This window comes from Ctenopharyngodon idella, chromosome 1 (genome assembly GCF_019924925.1).
Source record: "Ctenopharyngodon idella isolate HZGC_01 chromosome 1, HZGC01, whole genome shotgun sequence".
In the NCBI taxonomy this organism is placed as follows: Eukaryota; Metazoa; Chordata; class Actinopteri; order Cypriniformes; family Xenocyprididae; genus Ctenopharyngodon; species Ctenopharyngodon idella.
Genome location: NC_067220.1, coordinates 24,628,231 through 24,646,885, shown reverse-complemented (window position 1 = coordinate 24,646,885; position 18,655 = coordinate 24,628,231). Strand labels below are relative to the sequence as shown.

At 34.7% G+C, this 18,655-nt stretch overlaps 2 protein-coding genes across 22 annotated transcripts in view; one reads left to right on the top strand and one right to left on the bottom strand.

The window, feature by feature from the left end:
* The window catches only part of psip1a (PC4 and SFRS1 interacting protein 1a), a 105,057-nt gene that overhangs the window by 9,093 nt on the left and 77,309 nt on the right, over nt 1-18,655 (bottom strand). For all 21 annotated transcript variants that reach the window (XM_051896730.1, XM_051896860.1, XM_051896869.1 and 18 more), the window contains 5 exons: nt 16,604-16,687; nt 16,369-16,464; nt 13,283-13,345; nt 11,495-11,573; nt 11,291-11,384 (listed from right to left, as the gene is read on the bottom strand). In XM_051896730.1, the coding sequence (XP_051752690.1) occupies nt 11,291-11,384; nt 11,495-11,573; nt 13,283-13,345; nt 16,369-16,464; nt 16,604-16,687 (416 nt within the window). The remainder of the gene's footprint in view (nt 1-11,290; nt 11,385-11,494; nt 11,574-13,282; nt 13,346-16,368; nt 16,465-16,603; nt 16,688-18,655) is intronic.
* The window catches only part of LOC127514149 (uncharacterized), a 358,601-nt gene that overhangs the window by 283,085 nt on the left and 56,861 nt on the right, over nt 1-18,655 (top strand). The window lies entirely within an intron of this gene.

Sequence of the window (18,655 nt, the reverse complement as noted above, 5' to 3'; positions counted from 1 at the left end):
GATGATATATTGGCAATTAATTCAGAAAAAAAGTAGGTTCAAATGCATTAAGGGAATACACACTTCCAATAAGGACTCACTCTCCAAAAAGCTGGCCTAAAATAAAAATAATGTCCTGCTGTATCTTTTATCATCATATCCTCAAACCTGAAATTTCTTATGAATTACAATAGCTACTGCCCTACTATGAGGATTGAAGGAAGAACTGAAAAACTGACCCATCCATCCTCGTCTGAGCTTTAAGTGTTCTGTTTCAGTTAGATGGGTTTCCTGTAGAATAGCAATCTGAGCCTGTTCCTTTTTAAGGTAAGAGTTCAAAGTTCTAGTTAACAGGAAAAGTTCAAGTGAAGTTCAAATTGCTAAACAGAAAAAAAAAAAAAAGAAAAAAAAAGTGGTTGATGATTATAACAAAGAAGAGATGTAAAGTGGCAATGAATCTTTGGATTCAAGAGATTCATCCGGTCGTGATTATGAGGTAGAAGACATTAAACCCTTCCTCAGAGCAATGAAGAATAAGAGAGGAGTACGTGTCTGTGAATATTTTCCAGACATCAAACAATTCATTGACAAAACCAAATTGTTCATGGCAGAAAGCTTAATGACAAATAAGGAAATTTATTGGTTGAAGAAAATTGTAGGAATTTTAAACTCTGATCTTGTAAATTATAATAGGTAAAAAGCCTAAAGTGACATGTTATGGGTTTCTGGTTTTGTTTTTAGCAGTTTTTGCTTGTTTTTTTATTTTCTTCTTTTCTTTTCTTTTAAAAATGAATTAAATTAATACTGCTTTCTTTGAATATTAATAGAGTAAGATTGTAAGAAAAAAAGTGGAAATTTATGAACGTATAAAACAAAATAAGTTAGATGTGGTGACGCTGAAGGAAACTCATAGTGATCTAAATAATGCTTCTGTTTGTGCTAGAGAACGGGGTGGTTTTTCATTTTTAAGTCATAATACTTCACTTAGTGGTGAAGTAGCCATTCTTTTTGTGAAAAAAAAATTTAACCCATATTCTTTTCAAGTAGAAGAAATTGTTTTTGCGTACGCTTAAAGGGTATGCAAAAACAATATACTTGGACTCATCTGCATGATCATTTCTATGGCAAGGCTGGACAGATTTTACTTTTTTTTTTCTTTTTTTTTTTTTCCAAACACCATTACAGTATCATAAGAAAATGTCATACTGTACCTGTTAGTTTTTCTGACCATTGTATAGTCAAATGTTTGGTTTTTATTAATCTTTTAAAACTCAAAAGTGCTTATTGGCAATTCAACATTGCATTATTAAGTGACAAACATAAGTGACAAACAAAACAAAAAAAACAACACACAATTGGCTGATCTACTTGGTTGCATAACACAGGGGGGCCTTGGTCAGGACGAATCAAGGTATGAATCAAATGGATGCTTTAAAAAATTCTTTTTTAATTTGGAAAAAAAGAACGGTCAAAGAAGAACCATTCATGCTTTACAATCTGACTCTGGAATTCTTTTGATAGATGTTTCGGATATTCGCCAGTGGGCGGTTGTTTTTGGTGCCTGAAAGCATCAACGCTGGAATTCCTGGCCATCTGAGTATGAGTGAGCTACAAAACATAATTCGAGGGATGGTGTCTGGAAAAACACCAGGCATCGATGGTATACCAGTGGACTTTTATAAGTCCTTTTGGTCAACAACAGGAGAAGATCTCCTAGAAGTGCTGAATACCAAGCAAGGGGTAAACTGCCTCAAAGTTGCTGAAGAGCTGTGTTGACCCTCCAACCAAAAAAAGGAGATCTTGGAGACAAAGTATTGGCGTCCAGTTTCTTTGCTCTGCAGTCACTAATTAAATGAAGTACTAGGCTAAAAATAAATAATCCTTTCAATTATAATTTGACTAAGTTTTTTATTTATATTAGATATATTGTGTATGAAACAATGAAGTTTACTCCTAGTTCACCAGCCACTTACATTTATGTATTTCGGGAAAAATGGATGAATTTATGTGACATAAATCAGACAGATCCTGTTTTATCAACTAACAGGATCATTATAAAGGTGTTTAAACAACAAAACACATTCACTTCCACATATATGACAATCGGAATATATCATATAATTAATGATATAGTTAACAAGTTTGTGAATATTTAGAATAAAAGGAAAAAATGAAATAAGCGCGATAACTGTCATAGTGTGGCTGCATGACGCGTCGCCAAGGAATTTAAAATAATGTTCTAAAATAACGGTCACCTTAAAAGAAAAAACTGCCAAAGTCACACGTCATAAGTGTTTCAAAATTTCAATTGGCAGTTTGATACATGCTCGGATCCACTGATTCGAAACAAAAGATTCGTAAAGCTTCGAAGCTTCATGATGCAGTGTTTTGAAATCGCCCATCACTAGATATTGTTGAATAAAGTTATTTTGTTTTTTTGGTGCACAAAAAGTATTCTTGTCGCTTCATTACATTAAGGTTGAACCACTGTAGTCACATGAACTGTTTTAAATGTCTTTAGTAGCTTTCTGGGCATCTGAAAGTGTTAATTATCTTGCTGGCAATGGAGGCCTCACTGTCATCGGATTTCATCAAAAATATCTTAATTTGTGATCCGAAGAAGAATGAAGAAGAAGATTTGGCCTCTGTTGTCATGTCATCTGCATTCTAGGTATCCCATGCGGTCTTCTTGCCTCTGGTTGCAAATGAAGATACTGTGTCATAACCAGTGAAGACAGAGAACACAGGAAGGGCCTTGGATTTCCTGATGACATGGGTCTTGTCACCATTGACAACTGGTGTACAACTCACAACTAGCTTCATAAAATAAAGTTATGATAGCTACTGTTTTCACTCAATGACCTGCACGATTGTGGATAAATTGAGACCACAATTCTCCCACGATTATGAATAGACAGCTAAACAAAATATGTAATTTACTTGAGGTTCTGACAAAATGTTAATTGCTGCAATCTATTTAAAAATATTAATTTTAATACTATTTAAAAACGCTACCGTAGACACCAATGTTTATATCCAAACTGTATAAATGTTTACCCTAGCACTTCTGTGATATTTTGAATTATTGCAACACAGAAATAATGATACTGTGAGGTTGAAAAGACTGTTTGTGAAACTGTTTCATACCTACACGACAACTGCTCTCTCTGGCTCAGCGGCAGCGCCAACACAGATTTGAATGTTCCACTGTGATTGTACTTTAAAGGTTTAACAGACATAGCGAATCATTGTTATTTAAGAATAAAATTGTGTGTGTTAAAGAGTAATCATGCATATCTATGTGTCTCTTTAACACAAGCAGGCTCGCCGTTTTCAGGCTAGACAGGTATACATTAAATCTGATTTAATGGATAATTTTACACACAAATGCAGGTTCCATATTTTTTTTTTTGTCATCACATCTGTTAAAGCAGTGGGGTCTAAAGATTTATGAGGGGTCGCCAAGCTCACTCTAGTTTGAGGGATACAAGGATGAAACAGTTACCAGTTTGACAATAAACACGACAATTCCAGACGGTTATATTACAACATTACTAGGATTTGAAAAACTACTGTCCAGCATTAAGCAAAGTTAGCAACAGTCTCAGGTATAGCAAGCAGTGTAGGTTTTGTTTTGTGTGAAAACATAGCGGAAAGTGAGAGGGGTCTGTATACATTTTGAACATTTAATTTCCTATTTCAAATGGAACAACGAGAAATGAAAAGACAGCTCATCTATTTGTTTTTTCGTTTACTTTAACAAACGGAAAATGAGATTTCGGCTCGTTTGGTTTACAAATCGGTTTAGATTTTATTCGCACATGTGGGAAGTGCTGAAATGCCCCTTTCATCTGATTGATCAAACCCGCCGTCTTCAGTACGGCCTTAATTCTGTTAAGTAGAATAAAAGTCTGTACGGCACACTGACAAATCCCACTTTAATAAGCTTTTGTCGCCACACGAACCACCACTCACTGACGTTTGAAGCAGAAATATGTTGCTGGGCACATAATTAGTGCTACCGCTGCAAAATCAGCTTCTCCTCTAATGTACGACACTTGAGACATCACAAGCAGTACAGTATGCTGACACAGAGTTTGGTGTTTTATTTATTATCTCTATATTTAAGAGCAATGTATAATTTTTGTAGTAGGCCATACCTATGTCCCTTTATAAATACAAAGAAAATAGTTAGCAGGGTTGGAGAGAAACAGTAGCCTGTTACAGGCCTTAAATTGGAATACGAATTATGAATAGGAACTGTACTGTTAAATATACATGCCAGAATACAGTGTAAATCGTTGGTTATAAAAAAAAAAAAAAATGTTGTTAATAGTTTGCTTTGGATTCGAAATATAATTCAATAATAGCAATATATGAATTGTGATCTGAGGAGAGTTTCTGCAATGGTTCAAATTAAAATCAATGTTAAACACATAATCAAACATTAATTCGATCATGCTGCTTTAAGTAATCAAATACAATACATTAATCTACAAATTACATTTAACAGATAATTTGCTAATTTCTTACAAGGTATTGTTTATTCCCACTGCTTTATGCATTTAATGTTCATCCAGCAAAGCTCTGGTTAGTATTTTCTAACTACTAAACTACTGTCTAACTAAAGTACTTTATTTTGTTTTCATTTGTCATGAGCTCTATATTTTAAGATGCAATAGGTGTTGATAAATTACATTCAATTTATGTGAAAGGCCTATGCCAGGGGTGTCCTGCTCCTTGAGTGTCACTGCCTGTCCTGCAAAGTTTAGTTCCAACCCTATAAACACACCTGAACCAGTTAAGCAAGGTCTTCGGGATTACTAGAAATATCCAGGCTACACTCTCAGAAAGAAATGGTACATAAGCTGTCACTGGGAGGTTACCCTTTAAAAAGGTTCTAATATGTACCATTTAGGTACAAATATATACGCTTTTGGTATACCAATATGTACCGTTAAGGTACTAATATGTGCTCTTTAGGTAGGTGTACATTTTGAAAGGGCCCCACTCCAGTGACAGCTTTGTTTTTTTTTACCTTTTGTCTTGAGAGTGAATTGTGTTGAAATAGACTGCAGTTAAACTGCAGGACGTTGGCCCTCTAGAAGCAGGATTGCACACCCCTGGCTTACATTAATGTTGTTAAACCTATAAATAAATCTGCACAGCTAGGTGTCTGCAGACATATGTGTAAGTCAGTCAATACAACAGAAAATGTAATGGGCAAAACATTATTTTATCTTCACAACAATGCATGCAACCAAAACTCAACTTGATTTGAGAGCGATAACACTATAACATTATTCACAATGGGGAATGCTCACCCAAAATACACAAACATCCCTCCCCCCCAAAAGTCACCCATGGGTCATTCCGTGTCAACTCAACCAGAGGTCCCTGGCTCAAATTTTTGATTTTGTTAATATTTTTTCTGTAGAAAGACCAACATAAAAAGTGATGATAGCCAAAATATTAATAATAGTTATCCACCATTTTGTAGACGGGGGGGTCAAAATGACAATTTTCACCTGAGATTTGGAGCCAAATTAGAGGGGTGTAAAAATTTTAGAAAGATGACAGCATCATTATTTTATTTTTACACAGGTCTATTAGTAAAATCTGTTGACTTTAGCAATCTTTGTTTCATTATATGCCAACAGTGACCGTTCAAAAATGGCAAAAAGCACTTCTTGTGTTTTTTGCCTCAAGTTTACATGCCTGTAACTCATGAAGTATTAAATATATCTTAATATCCTTTTCGATTCTGGTTCTTAAACTTTTCTTTTGGTATCTTCATTTAAAAGGCCCTCGATGGTTCAATCCAAGAGATATGAAGATATCTTGAATACTTTAGAGTTACAGGCATGCAAACTTTGGAAAAGGAATATTTATGGCACTCAGACAGGTATGTTCTATGCAGTTAAGTCAATAGAAAACATGAGATACATTTCTAGTTTCAACATTATTTGTTCTTCAGATATTCCTCTTTAAAAGGGAAAAAGTAACAGCTGTATGCAAAGTGACCCACATTTGGTTTTTGACCACTGAAAATGTATACATCGTACATTTGAACAATAAACAGCAATTTAGTATTAAGTTGTGAACCCCTTTGTTAACAAAGGTGCTTTATAGTGAGAAACTGATGGTTCTTTCAGCTCGTTAAATGACTCTTTTCATAGTTCCATTCCTTTGTTATGCTACGGTTTCATTCATTTCCACTTTCTAATTTCCCATGTATGCGTGATGTGTGTATGTGTGTGTTTAGATTAGTTATGTGTTCGTGATTTAGTTAAATAAAACTTGTGCACATTCATGCGAGTTGATTCTGGTCTGCTTATAAACCAATGTCAATGTAACGATTATGACTACAGCTACATGCTAAGAAAAAGTTATTTTTCTGTAGCAACGGAAAATTGCTCAACAGTTGATAGACGATCAATACTGAGTGTTCGCTGGACGAACAGATTAATTGATTATAATATTAATTCAGCTACATGAAGTTAAAGGTCCACTGTGTAATATTTAGGAGGATCTATTGACAGAAATGTAATATAATATACATAACTATGTTTTCAGTGGTGAATAAAGACCGTTACATAAAGAACCATTATGTTTTTATTACCTTAGAATGAGCCATTTCTATCTACATACACCGCCGGTCCCCTTACATGTTAAGTCATCCAAACTGCTCTACAGAGTGTGTTTCATAATTAGATATCTTTGCAACAAACACAAAGAGAAAAGCATTATTTCTGGCATCTGTAATCCGAATATCATTGCATATCCTTTGTTTTGTATACAGCTACATTTGAAAGAAAGAGAGAAAATTATTTACATGTGCACTCACTTGTAACCACCATCTGAACACAAACAATGATCAAATGCACATTGTCGGATCTTCTTCTGTCTGTTCTCCAAAATGCAATCAAATGTATATTTCTGCAGGCGCGTGTAAACTGGTTAACTGTGTCTATGCAAAGGCCTTAATTTTCAAGACGAACAGGTCGCTGGCGCCACCACTGCGCAATAGGTAGGCTACCCACAAATTACGGCGGGACGACAGGTGTTCATTTCATACTGTCCGAAAAATGGTACCTTATTTAATGGATAAATTAATATATATATCTCAAAAAAAAAAAAAAAAAAAAAATAGGATGCATCCGCTTGAACCGCTTGAGATGATTCAGTGCGTGCAGGGAACTGAACAAATCAATCAAACTGATTCGCGAACCAATTTAGACAGTTTTGCCAACTTGTTTGATCAAGTCTTTGAACAGAATCGACTCAGAGTGATTCGTGTATGGGACATTTGTTCATGAAAAAAAGACCGCGCACTTGGAATAAACGACGCATTTCTTAACATTACAGTATTGCATTAAAATAAAGTAACGAGAGGAATGCCGCCCTGTGTAGCGAAGTAAAAGTACAGCTTTTTCATTAGAAATGTACTCAAGCTAAAGTAAAAGTACTCACATGTAAATCTACTCTTAAAAATCCAAATTTTCAAAAAACAAAACAAAAAACAAATATAACGAAGTAAATGTAGCGAAGTAAATGTACTTCGTTACTACCCACCCCTGATCGTCACTACGTTGAATACGCACAAAGTAGTAGTAGTAGTAGTCGTGTGGTTCATTAGATGCAGAGACCGTCAGTGGTGGACGAAGTACACAAATCAAGTACTTGAGTAAAATACAGATACGTATAATAAAATATTACTCAAGTGAAAGTACAAAAGTACTTGATTTTTAATGTACTTAAGTAAAAAAAGTACTGATTGATGAATGTTTATGTTGTAATTTTATATAGTCCACTCATATAATTTAATTTAATATATTTAAAACCAATGTAATTTTACTCTGTTTATCAATGTTTTTTCTCAACATTTGTGCAGTTTTTGGAGGATTCGTGATATCTTTTAAATTTATATAAATAAATTAAAACATTTTTTTAAATAGGTTTTTATGCATAAACAGCTTTTTATGTAAAATTCATTTTATAAAAGGCCCAGATTTCTAACTTTCATTCATGTGGATAACATGGATAATTTGACATGATTTAGTGTAAGATTTTTGCCCATCTTTTGAAAAATGCAGTTTTAAAAGTAAAAAAATCACTTTTACCAGTAGATGGCTGCAGAGCTCCACTATTTGCTATGTGCTATTTGAATGACTGAAAGACATCTTTTCACAAGTTTTTTTTCAGTTGGATTGATATCTAAATGTTATGAAATCACAATTATAACAATAAAAATTACTTTGTCAAAGTTTAGCATTTTTTGTACAGGGCAAAATCAGTTTTTCAATAATAATTTTTATTTTTGTGTGCACGCATGTGTGTGTGAGCATGTTGATTTTGTATTGAGGATGTTTTTTGCATTTTTGGAAGTGTGCCACTTCATTTCTGTCTATGTGTGTTGTGCGTTGTTTCTGATTTTGAGAATGGATTTTGTCCAATTTCTAAGCAGGGTCTCTGGAGATTACATTATTGATGACATTATTGAAAAACCTGTTTTTTTTTCAGTACAAAAAATGCTAAACTTTGACAAAAAGTAATTTTTATTGTTAAAATTGTGATTTCATAACATTTAGATATGAATCCAACTGAAAAAAAACTTGTGAAAAGAAAGTCTTTCAGTCATTCTAATAGCCATCTACTGGTAAAAATGATAGTTTTTTTTTCTTTTATAACTGCATTTTCCAAAAGATGGGCAAAAATCTTACACTAAATCATGTCAAATTATCCATGTTATCCCCATGAATGAAAGTTAGAAATCTGGGCCTTTTATAAAGTGAATTTTACATAAAAAGCTGCTTTTGCATAAAAACCTATTTAAAAAAATATTTTTTAAATTTATTTATATAAATTTAAAAGATACCACAAATCCTCCAAAAACTGCACAAATGTTGAGTAAAAACATTAATAAACAAAGTAAAATTACATTGGTTTTTAAAAAATATATTATATTGTTACAAAATTACATTTTGTTGCCTGGGGTCTCCAGAGACCCCGAAGACCACAAGTGTAGCCCCCAAACGAAGACCGCCCAATTAAATAGAAATTTAAAAAAAGTCTTTAAAATGTTTATGGATTAGAATGTATGTAAAACTGACTTTTTAAAGATGTTTATCAGATATTTGTACACGGCATATGCTTTCCAGACAAAGTGCTCTTTATAAGACATCTTGGAGATGTACGTGTACTATCTGGGTAAATTATATTAAAAAGGTATGCATCATCTTTTTGGAGCGACAGTATAAATGATTGGAAACAAAGCTTCATGTCTTTAAATCTATACACAGTCAGCATCATTTCTCTGAATAAGTTGTGAAGTGTGTATGTTATTTCCTGATGTCTTTTTGTAGACCAACATCCACTTTTGACTCTTGGAGATCTTGGAAACCATTAAAAAGCCACAGGTCAGCTCAAATTCTTTGGCTTTTTACTTGCATGACAGTTTGCATATAAATTAAGTGTGATTTGTATATGTTGTTGAGCTAAGTATTTATTTAACAATGTTTAAGTCGTTATGAATCTTAAGTTAAGTCTGTTCAATCATTTACAATTACTGTACAAATAAAAACAATATTATACAACATAAAAATTACATAACCACAGTGAATAACTGTACATGGTGAATTAAGTTGTATGTGCATGCCTTACAAAGCAAAAATCTGTAATCAGAAGATTTCAGAAGAATCATTTTGACATTTGTAATACAAATGTTGAGGTCTCTTCCATCAGCTGACCTGATATTCGCTACTGTAATGAAGATTAACGTAACTTAATAAGCAGGGGAAATTCCCAACATTAAACAAATAACCATTTAAATGTGTAGGATGTTTGCATTTTAAAATGTAAAGGAAGACTTCAGATAAAAATGCTGACTCTTAAGGTAATTTTTTTCTCATGAAAACCAGATGATTTCCTATTAATTCAATAGACTGTGGGAATACTGGTGAATAGTGTTGTCAAAAATATCAATATTTCGATATGTATCGATACTGAAATATCTGAAATGATTCCAATACTCCTTTCTACAGCATCACTACACCAATACCAGCTGCGCTTTCTTGCTCTCCTCTCCAACAGCGAGTTGACACATAGCCACCACCTTTCATTCAGTCGTCTCATTCACTCAGGGTAAATAGTGTTGGTGTGATGAGATCTGAATTTCAGCATGGGATTAAGCATAATCCTACTCATTCCTGCAGATTTCATGCACATCCGAAGCGCACATAAATAATAAAGCAGCCTCTACCATACAGCTCACAAGTGCCAAAATAAGGTCTTTTTTTGCAGCTTATTAATGGTCAGATACACACAAAAATGTCACAATGTCCATCTTGGTGAGTATTAATGTAAACACAGTCGTAAACAGTTCAGGAAGAAAACGCATGTGTAACAGTATTTGGAATCTATGTGCCGATCTCTATGTTGTTAATGTTAATCAAACAACAAAAGAAAGAGAAAATCACTTACAGCTCTTGACTGATTACCTTGTGTAAACTTAATTGATTAATCTGTATTTAATTTTTTTAAATGAAGATTATCCAATGTTATTTTAAATTAGATTTTATTTTATTGTATTTATTTGTGCTATTGGTAGTAATTTTTTTATTTGTTCTTATTTTTATTACTGTTTACTAGTCTTTTTTTTAATTCAATTTACCGTTTGAAATCAAGCTTCCTTGTGCTGTAAGCTATTGCAACAAAATTACCCCATTGTAAAAACAAATACACTGAGTTTTCAAATATTTATGAGATAACTAATGGTAATTGATCAACATTTATATATGAATAAAAGCTTAAAAGCTGTCATCATATAAAGTGATCTCTTCAGAAGAAATTAATGATTGCCTAGACTTTCAATGAATGGACAAAAACTAAATATTAAAAATATCTATATGACAGTATACGCAGCGTTTTCCCCCCGGGGTATCGGAAATGGTATTGAATATCAATATTTTTCAAGGTATTGTACTGAAGTTAAAAATACCAGTATCACGAAAACACATCATGAGCAATCCAGTCATTTATATAGATCAGTGGTCCAAACACACACACACACACACACACACACTGTTGGTGTGTGAAATCAGAAAGCCTAATGGTTGCCTTGACAACTTGGTTTTACTTTTAAAAATTTGTATTTTGGTCTAAAGCTTTTTTTTTTTCTCTCAGATAACAACCACCGATGGTTATAATTTGATTAATGACCGGCCAATAAATATCAGAATGCATCTAATCTGTAATGTAATGAATCTGTACTATTAATAACACAGACATTTGTAAAAAATCACCACCTGACCTCAGTGGTTCCTTTGAAGCCTGTTGTTGCAGCTGCAGAGATTTCTCTGTTTTAGGTTTTCTTCCTCTGCGCTTTAGTAACGGAATCGGTCCACCTAAATAAGAACAAAGACACCAAATCCATATTTATAGATGTGTTGTTTCACTTAAAAAAAAAAAAAAAAAAAAAAAAAACATCTACAGAGTTTGAAAGGGCAATTTTCACCTGCTGATAATACATCTAAACCAGGAGCACATGAAGTGGGGCTTGAGTTTTCTGTATCAGAGTCCTGTTCAGCTTCAATCTGTGAAAACCAAATCAAATACAGTGGGTACGGAAAGTATTCAGACCCCCTTAAATTTTTCACTCCGTTATATTGCCGCCATTTGCTAAAATCATTTAAGTTCATTTTTTTTCCTCATTAATATACACACAGCACCCCATATTGACAGAAAAACACAGAATTGTTGACATTTTTGCAGATTTATTAAAAAAGAAAAACTGAAATATCCTAAGTATTCAGACCCTTTGCTGTGACACTCATATATTTAACTCAGGTGCTGTCCATTTCTTCTGATCATCCTTGAGATGGTTCTACACCTTCATTTGAGTCCAGCTGTGTTTGATTATACTGATTGGACTTGATTAGGAAAGCCACACACCTGTCTATATAAGACCTTACAGCTCACAGTGCATGTCAGAGCAAATGAGAATCATGAGGTCAAAGGAACTGCCTGAAGAGCTCAGAGACAGAGATGTGGCAAGGCACAGATCTGGCCAAGGTTACAAAAAAATTTCTGCTGCACTTAAGGTTTCTAAGAGCACAGTGGCCTCCATAATCCTTAAATGGAAGACGTTTGTGACGACCAGAACCCTTCCTAGAGCTGGCCGTCCGGCCAAACTGAGCTATCGGGGGAGAAGAGCCTTGGTGAGAGAGGTAAAGAAGAACCCAAAGATCACTGTGGCTGAGCTCCAGAGATGCAGTCGGGAGATGGGAGAAAGTTGTAGAAAGTCAACCATCACTGCAGCCCTCCACCAGTCAGGGCTTTATGGCAGAGTGGCCCGACGGAAGCCTCTCCTCAGTGCAAGAGACATGAAAAAACACCTGAAGGACTCCAAGATGGTGAGAAATAAGATTCTCTGGTCTGATGAGACCAAGATAGAACTTTTTGGCCATAATTCTAAGCGGTATGTGTGGAGAAAACCAGGCACTTCTCATCACCTGTCCAATACAATCCCAACAGTGAAGCATGGTGGTGGCAGCATCATGCTGTGGGGGTGTTTTTCAGCTGCAGGGACAGGACGACTGGTTGCAATCGAGGGAAAGATGAATGCAGCCAAGTACAGGCATATCCTGGACGAAAACCTTCTCCAGAGTTCTCAGGACCTCAGACTGGGCCGAAGGTTTACCTTCCAACAAGACAATGACCCTAAGCACACAGCTAAAATAACAAAGGAGTGGCTTCACAACAACTCTGTGACTGTTCTTGAATGGCCCAGCCAGAGCCCTGACTTAAACCCAATTGAGCATCTCTGGAGAGACCTAAAAATGGCTGTCCACCAACGTTTACCATCCAACCTGACAGAACTGGAGAGGATCTGCAAGGAGGAATGGCAGAGGATCCCCAAATCCAGGTGTGAAAAACTTGTTGCATCTTTCCCAAAAAGACTCATGGCTGTATTAGATCAAAAGGGTGCTTCTACTAAATACTGAGCAAAGGGTCTGAATACTTAGGACCATGTGATATTTCAGTTTTTCTTTTTTTAATAAATCTGCAAAAATGTCAACAATTCTGTGTTTTTCTGTCAATATGGGGTGCTGTGTGTACATTCATGAGGAAAAAAAAATGAACTTAAATGATTTTAGCAAATGGCTACAATATAACAAAGAGTGAAAAATTTAAAAGGGTCTGAATACTTTCCGTACCCACTGTATTTCAATTCTAATGGTTAATGTAATGGTCAATGTAACGGCCTTGTGATAAAGCCATCAACAAAGTACAGAATGATTACCTTTCTTTTTCTTCCTCTTTTAGCTTTGGCAGAGACATTTGTGGTATCTTTCTGTGATGAGTTCTGGGGACCACAAAAAATTATATAAAATATCTGCATTGTCACTCCAGTGATATTATACTTAAGTTGTTTAACAGAAAAAGAGAGCCAGTTGCTTAACTGTACACTCAGTATTTGTTTATTAATGTTGCGCTGACTGAAATATTGAATATCGTTTATTTCTAAAGGATTACCAATACAATTTCAATTCTATATGATAAACTATGTCTAACTGTTAAGCTTAAAAAGCTATAGATTTCCTCAAAATGAAGAGTTGTAACTTTAAAGGGTTAGTTCACCCCAAAATGAAAATTATGTCATTAATTATTCACCCTCATGTTGTTCCACACCCGTAAGACTTTCGTTCATCTTCGGAACACAAATGAAAATCTTTTTGATGACAGAATGCTATCAGATTTCCTTCCATTGACTGCCTTAGTAACTACCACTTTGACACTTCAAAAACTTCTTAAAGAGATTGGAAAACTAATCCATATGAATTGAACGGTTTAGTCCAAATTTTCTGAAGAGAATCGACTGCTTGTTATGATGAAAAGATTTAATTTAGGCTTTTACTCACATGTAAACATTGATCAGCGAACATAAGCAGAAGCTCAACCTAACTAGAATAACGCACAAGAACAAACCTCTTCCGGAAGCTCAAATGTGCTGCATAACCGATGAGATTTTGATTTATATGGATTAGTTTTCTGATCTCTTTATGAACTTTTTGAAGCGTCAAAGTGGTAGTTGCAAAGGCAGTCAATGGAGGAACAGGCATCTCTCATATTTCATATTTCATAGTTCAATCTTCATTTGTGTTCCGAAGATGAACAAAAGCCTTATGAGTTTTGAACGACATGATGGTGAGTAATTAATGACAGAATATTCATTTTGGGGTGAACTAACCCTTTAGATCATTCCTTTGTAAATGAATTAAGAAATTGTTGATCACATTTTTTTTTTAAATCGTTCCTATGTAAATGAATTAAGAAATTGTTGATCACTTTTTTTAAATCGTTCTTTGGAGTCTATTAGTTAAAAAGTGAGAACACTATTAATTCGTTATGATTTGAAAAACGAAGAAACGAATAAGAAGGTTAAAAGGTAGCCACAATTTAACTACAAGGAATTAAAACGCAGGGACAAATTAGCCTAATAAAACTTGTGAGTATATATGTTTTTTCCCTGTGCGTGGGTCTCCGTAAATTGGCCTAAACATTTTCAACACAGGTCTTCATAAAGTCTGGGGATAGTTAAATTTATTAATTATTGCAGTTTTGCAAACAGAGATCAGTGTTTGTATTCCTTGTGTGATGGGATGGAAAATAAGATGATGCAGTCAGTAAAGACGATAATATGAACACACTTGGTTCATAACCAATTTAAAAAAAGTGTTATTAAAGCGAAAATTTAAGTTAAGTTATAAATAACCATTATTTTATGTTGTGTTAGTTTTTTCCCATAAAATGAACTGTTATTAGCCTAGAATTGCTGTTTTCCACAAAATGCATCACTGATCAGGATTTGAACGCACCTCCTTGCTTGCACTATAATAATAAAAAACAAACATGCCACAAGACCATCATATCTCACAGTTAGTGTCAAAAATGTCACCTCAAAAAAAAAAAAAAAAAAAAAATTGCAATGCAATTATTTTTACTATTGCGAAGTGAGAGGAATGAAGAGCTCTTCTCTCTCGCATGCACTGGCACTCTGGGTACTGCTGGAAAAGGGAATTTCTGGGCATTTTACAGATAGTCTATTTGTAGTCGAGTGGCAGAGCGTTGGTCAATAATGCCAGTGATACAGGGTCAAATCCTGAACAAATAGAGGTTTTTTTTCTTCTTCTTCTTTTTGGATTAATGCAGAGAGATTTGTGTCTCCATGCTGTTCTAAAACACAGATTTATGTTACACCATTTTTTTTTTTTTTGCTGACATACAGGGTATAAAATTACCATGCATTTCCATTTTACACTAAGCAACAAACTTTATACACCAGTGTTACTGAATTTACATTTTCTAATCGGAATATCAACAAACAGCGGTTCGCTATCCAAAAACAGTTTTTTAAAAACACTGCTGTGATGATACCAGGATCCCTGTGGAATTTAATTCAGTTGAAAATGTTGTTCATGGTGACAAAGAACATGAGTATAAAGTTTGTTTTGCTCGGAAAAAGCTGGCCTAGCTAAATCATCTGATCAGGTAAAGCATCTTTTTCAGTTTTAATTCTTCAATCACTGAAACAATGGAATATTTAACAATTAATAAACATTTATGACAAAAATACTACGACATGTAAATGATTCAATTCCTTCACTGTCTATGCTACAATGATGTTACAATAATGTAAGACAATATAAAAATGTAAATTGCTGCTCTTTCATATGGAGAGTGTCGGATAGCCTAACTGATGAGTGTTTTAACTTGCAGAGCAGGAAAAGGCAGTTTGTTTCAGGATAAATGTCTTGATGTGTCCAAATGTATCTTAATCTATAGCCTAAATATTGTAATGGATTTAAAGGTTTACATAAACATGTTTAAATTTTACATACTCATGTTCATATTGTTTTCAATGTTTGCCGTCTCACTCTCTGAGGAAATGAACACAAACATATCCAAGGCTGGTCTGAGAGAACGCTTAACGAGCATTATCATTTTATTTGAGAAAAACCATTGTCAAATACGCTCTGAAACTCAAAGCTCTTCACTACAACCCGTCAAAATAAAAGTCAGTTTTTTAATTTGAAGAAATTGACAAATATATTATGATTATTATTGTACAAATATTGGACTAATTTGTTACGCATCTCATCCTAAGCCTGCTACTAATTCCAAAATGTCATTTCAGAACTAGTAACGGAGGCTTGAGCCATTGATAGCAGACTAATACAGTTATTAACGCAGTGTCTACTTAAAAAAACAAAAAAACAAACACATTTTGGTTGAGTATAATCTGTATGTGATCTATCCTGTCCCCTTTTCACGGCTGCAAGCAATCTCTTTTGCACATGAAACATACCACTCTGTAAGAGAACATACTTCATCATTCAGATGTCCCTGATCAGAAACCTCCACGTCCCCACCATCATCCTTTTCCTCCTCCTCCTCTTCCTCCTCCACCTCACTGCTAGCCACCTGCATGATGTCAAACACATAGGACCCCACCATGCAGGAGATTAACATGCCAGTTTGCGTCATTGAGAGCCCAGTCCACATGTGAGGGACTTACAGGATCAGAGACACTATTTTTTTTAAGAAATGGACAGATACATACTTGAGATGACTTTCTCCTTTTCTCATCATCTCCCTCTTGATTGCTGCTCATTTCCTTAACAGAACTTGCTCCAGAGTTCATTATCTGTACAAGAATAATGTTTGGGAATAGACATTAACCATTTTTCAATACAACAAAGATTCGTGTGCACAAATATGGAGTAAAAACAGTATCAAAACCTCTAACAAATTTGTGCACTGCAATCCACAAATGCATCCAAAAGATCCACACACTGCAATCCACAAATGCACTCGAGATCCACACACAAAGCAGTGCACAAATGCAATTCACAGCACTACATTCACAAATGTATTCACAGAACGCACTTATATAACAGTTATTTGTTCACAATTTATTCCATAAATAGTGCATCTGTATAGCTTAAATTTCACACACAAAAATGTTGAGTTGTTTGCACTGGTATTCTGCTTTAATGTCTGTGAATGCTCTTTTGAATTTGTGAATTTATTTGAAACTTGAGCCTTGATTCACAAATATAAACAAGCTGATGTCCAATATACGTGGACTATGGATGGTAAGACTCACCGATTTGCATCGGTGTATCGGCATAAAAGTTAACGATGCAATGCATCGATTTAAAAAAAAAAGTGTGCATCGAATACAAGTTGGTCTTTATTTGCAAATATTTAATGGTTTTCATTGCAGTTTTTGCATTGGTTCTGAGTTGTATGTTTAACTGGTAGCTGTTAATTAGGCCACTGATTAATTAAATAATTTAAATTATTACTACAATTATACACTGGTTTTGTCCTTGTTGCTTAAAAAAAAAACTTCTGACACAAAATATTAACATGACTTTTTTTATTACTTAATGTATTATAGAAATACAAGAACTATGAACTGTGCTTGTGGCTTCACTGTGTCCACTGTGGCTGGCTTAGACCTGCAAAAAAAAAGAAAGAAAAGAATTCATTAGGATAATGTAGCTCTTAAACCACATTACCAGTACATGAGATTATCCATACATTGTACATTTATATGGGAGTCTCAAAGAAGTTTGAAGAACTTAGTTGTTGACAAAACTTCATTTCATCCAACATCTTTGGGTGTACTTTGAGCAGATTCAAGGACAGTGAACTTTGTCCATTAGTCATGTCAGGTTCATAGCATGACAGTCATCTTTTATTTAACCTTCTCCAGGTGTAGGTTTTAAATTATGAAACAGATGGTTCCGGTCAGGAATGCACCGAAATGTCGGCCACCAAAAATTATCTGCCGAAAATGGCACTTTCGTTTTTTGTCCGAAAGAGAAAAAAGGCCGCCCATCAGTGTTTAATGCTCAGGTTTCATTGTCGCGCAACATTTTTTGTAACTTTGCGAGCGGCTCCACTTCCGAAGATGCACAACTTCGAAGCGACTCTGTACTGGCACCCAGTTTGCTCTGCTTAATGTTCCGCTCCGTGTGTGCCCTCTCTGCTCAGTCGCTAACGCTCCAAGCCAACGTTCCACACTCGCACTCACCGGAAAAGCAAAGTCTGCTCAAATAACGTGCCGACATTGAAGCGGGAAGTAGGGGTTCTGCAGCACCTCCTGTTTTCACAGGATTGTAAATGAAACGCAAATTTTTGTTCATTTAGTAATTTATTTGTAATAAACACAAGTGATATTTATATGTTGAATTAAGTTAACGACTTAAATAACCATTACTGATGTAATGAGGTCGTGTGTGTGTTTTAGAGTATTTTACAGCGGTTTCAAAAGCAATTCAGCCAATCATAATCAAGGACCAGAACTATCCATTTTATAATACTACACGAGCACTCAAGAAGTGTAGGAACTTATGTGTCCAAGATAGTGGTCAAGCTTTCAACAAAAAATCTGCTCAAAAGTTACCCTATAAGATGATGAACATATAAATAAAAATGATGAACGTTAATAAGCAACCCAATTCGCAGCATATGCAGAAATGGAGCTTGAGATGCTCCACGCATGTACAGGTGCTGGTCATATAATTAGAATATCATCAAAAAGTTGATTTATTTCACTAATTCCATTCAAAAAGTGAAACTTGTATATTATATTCATTCATTA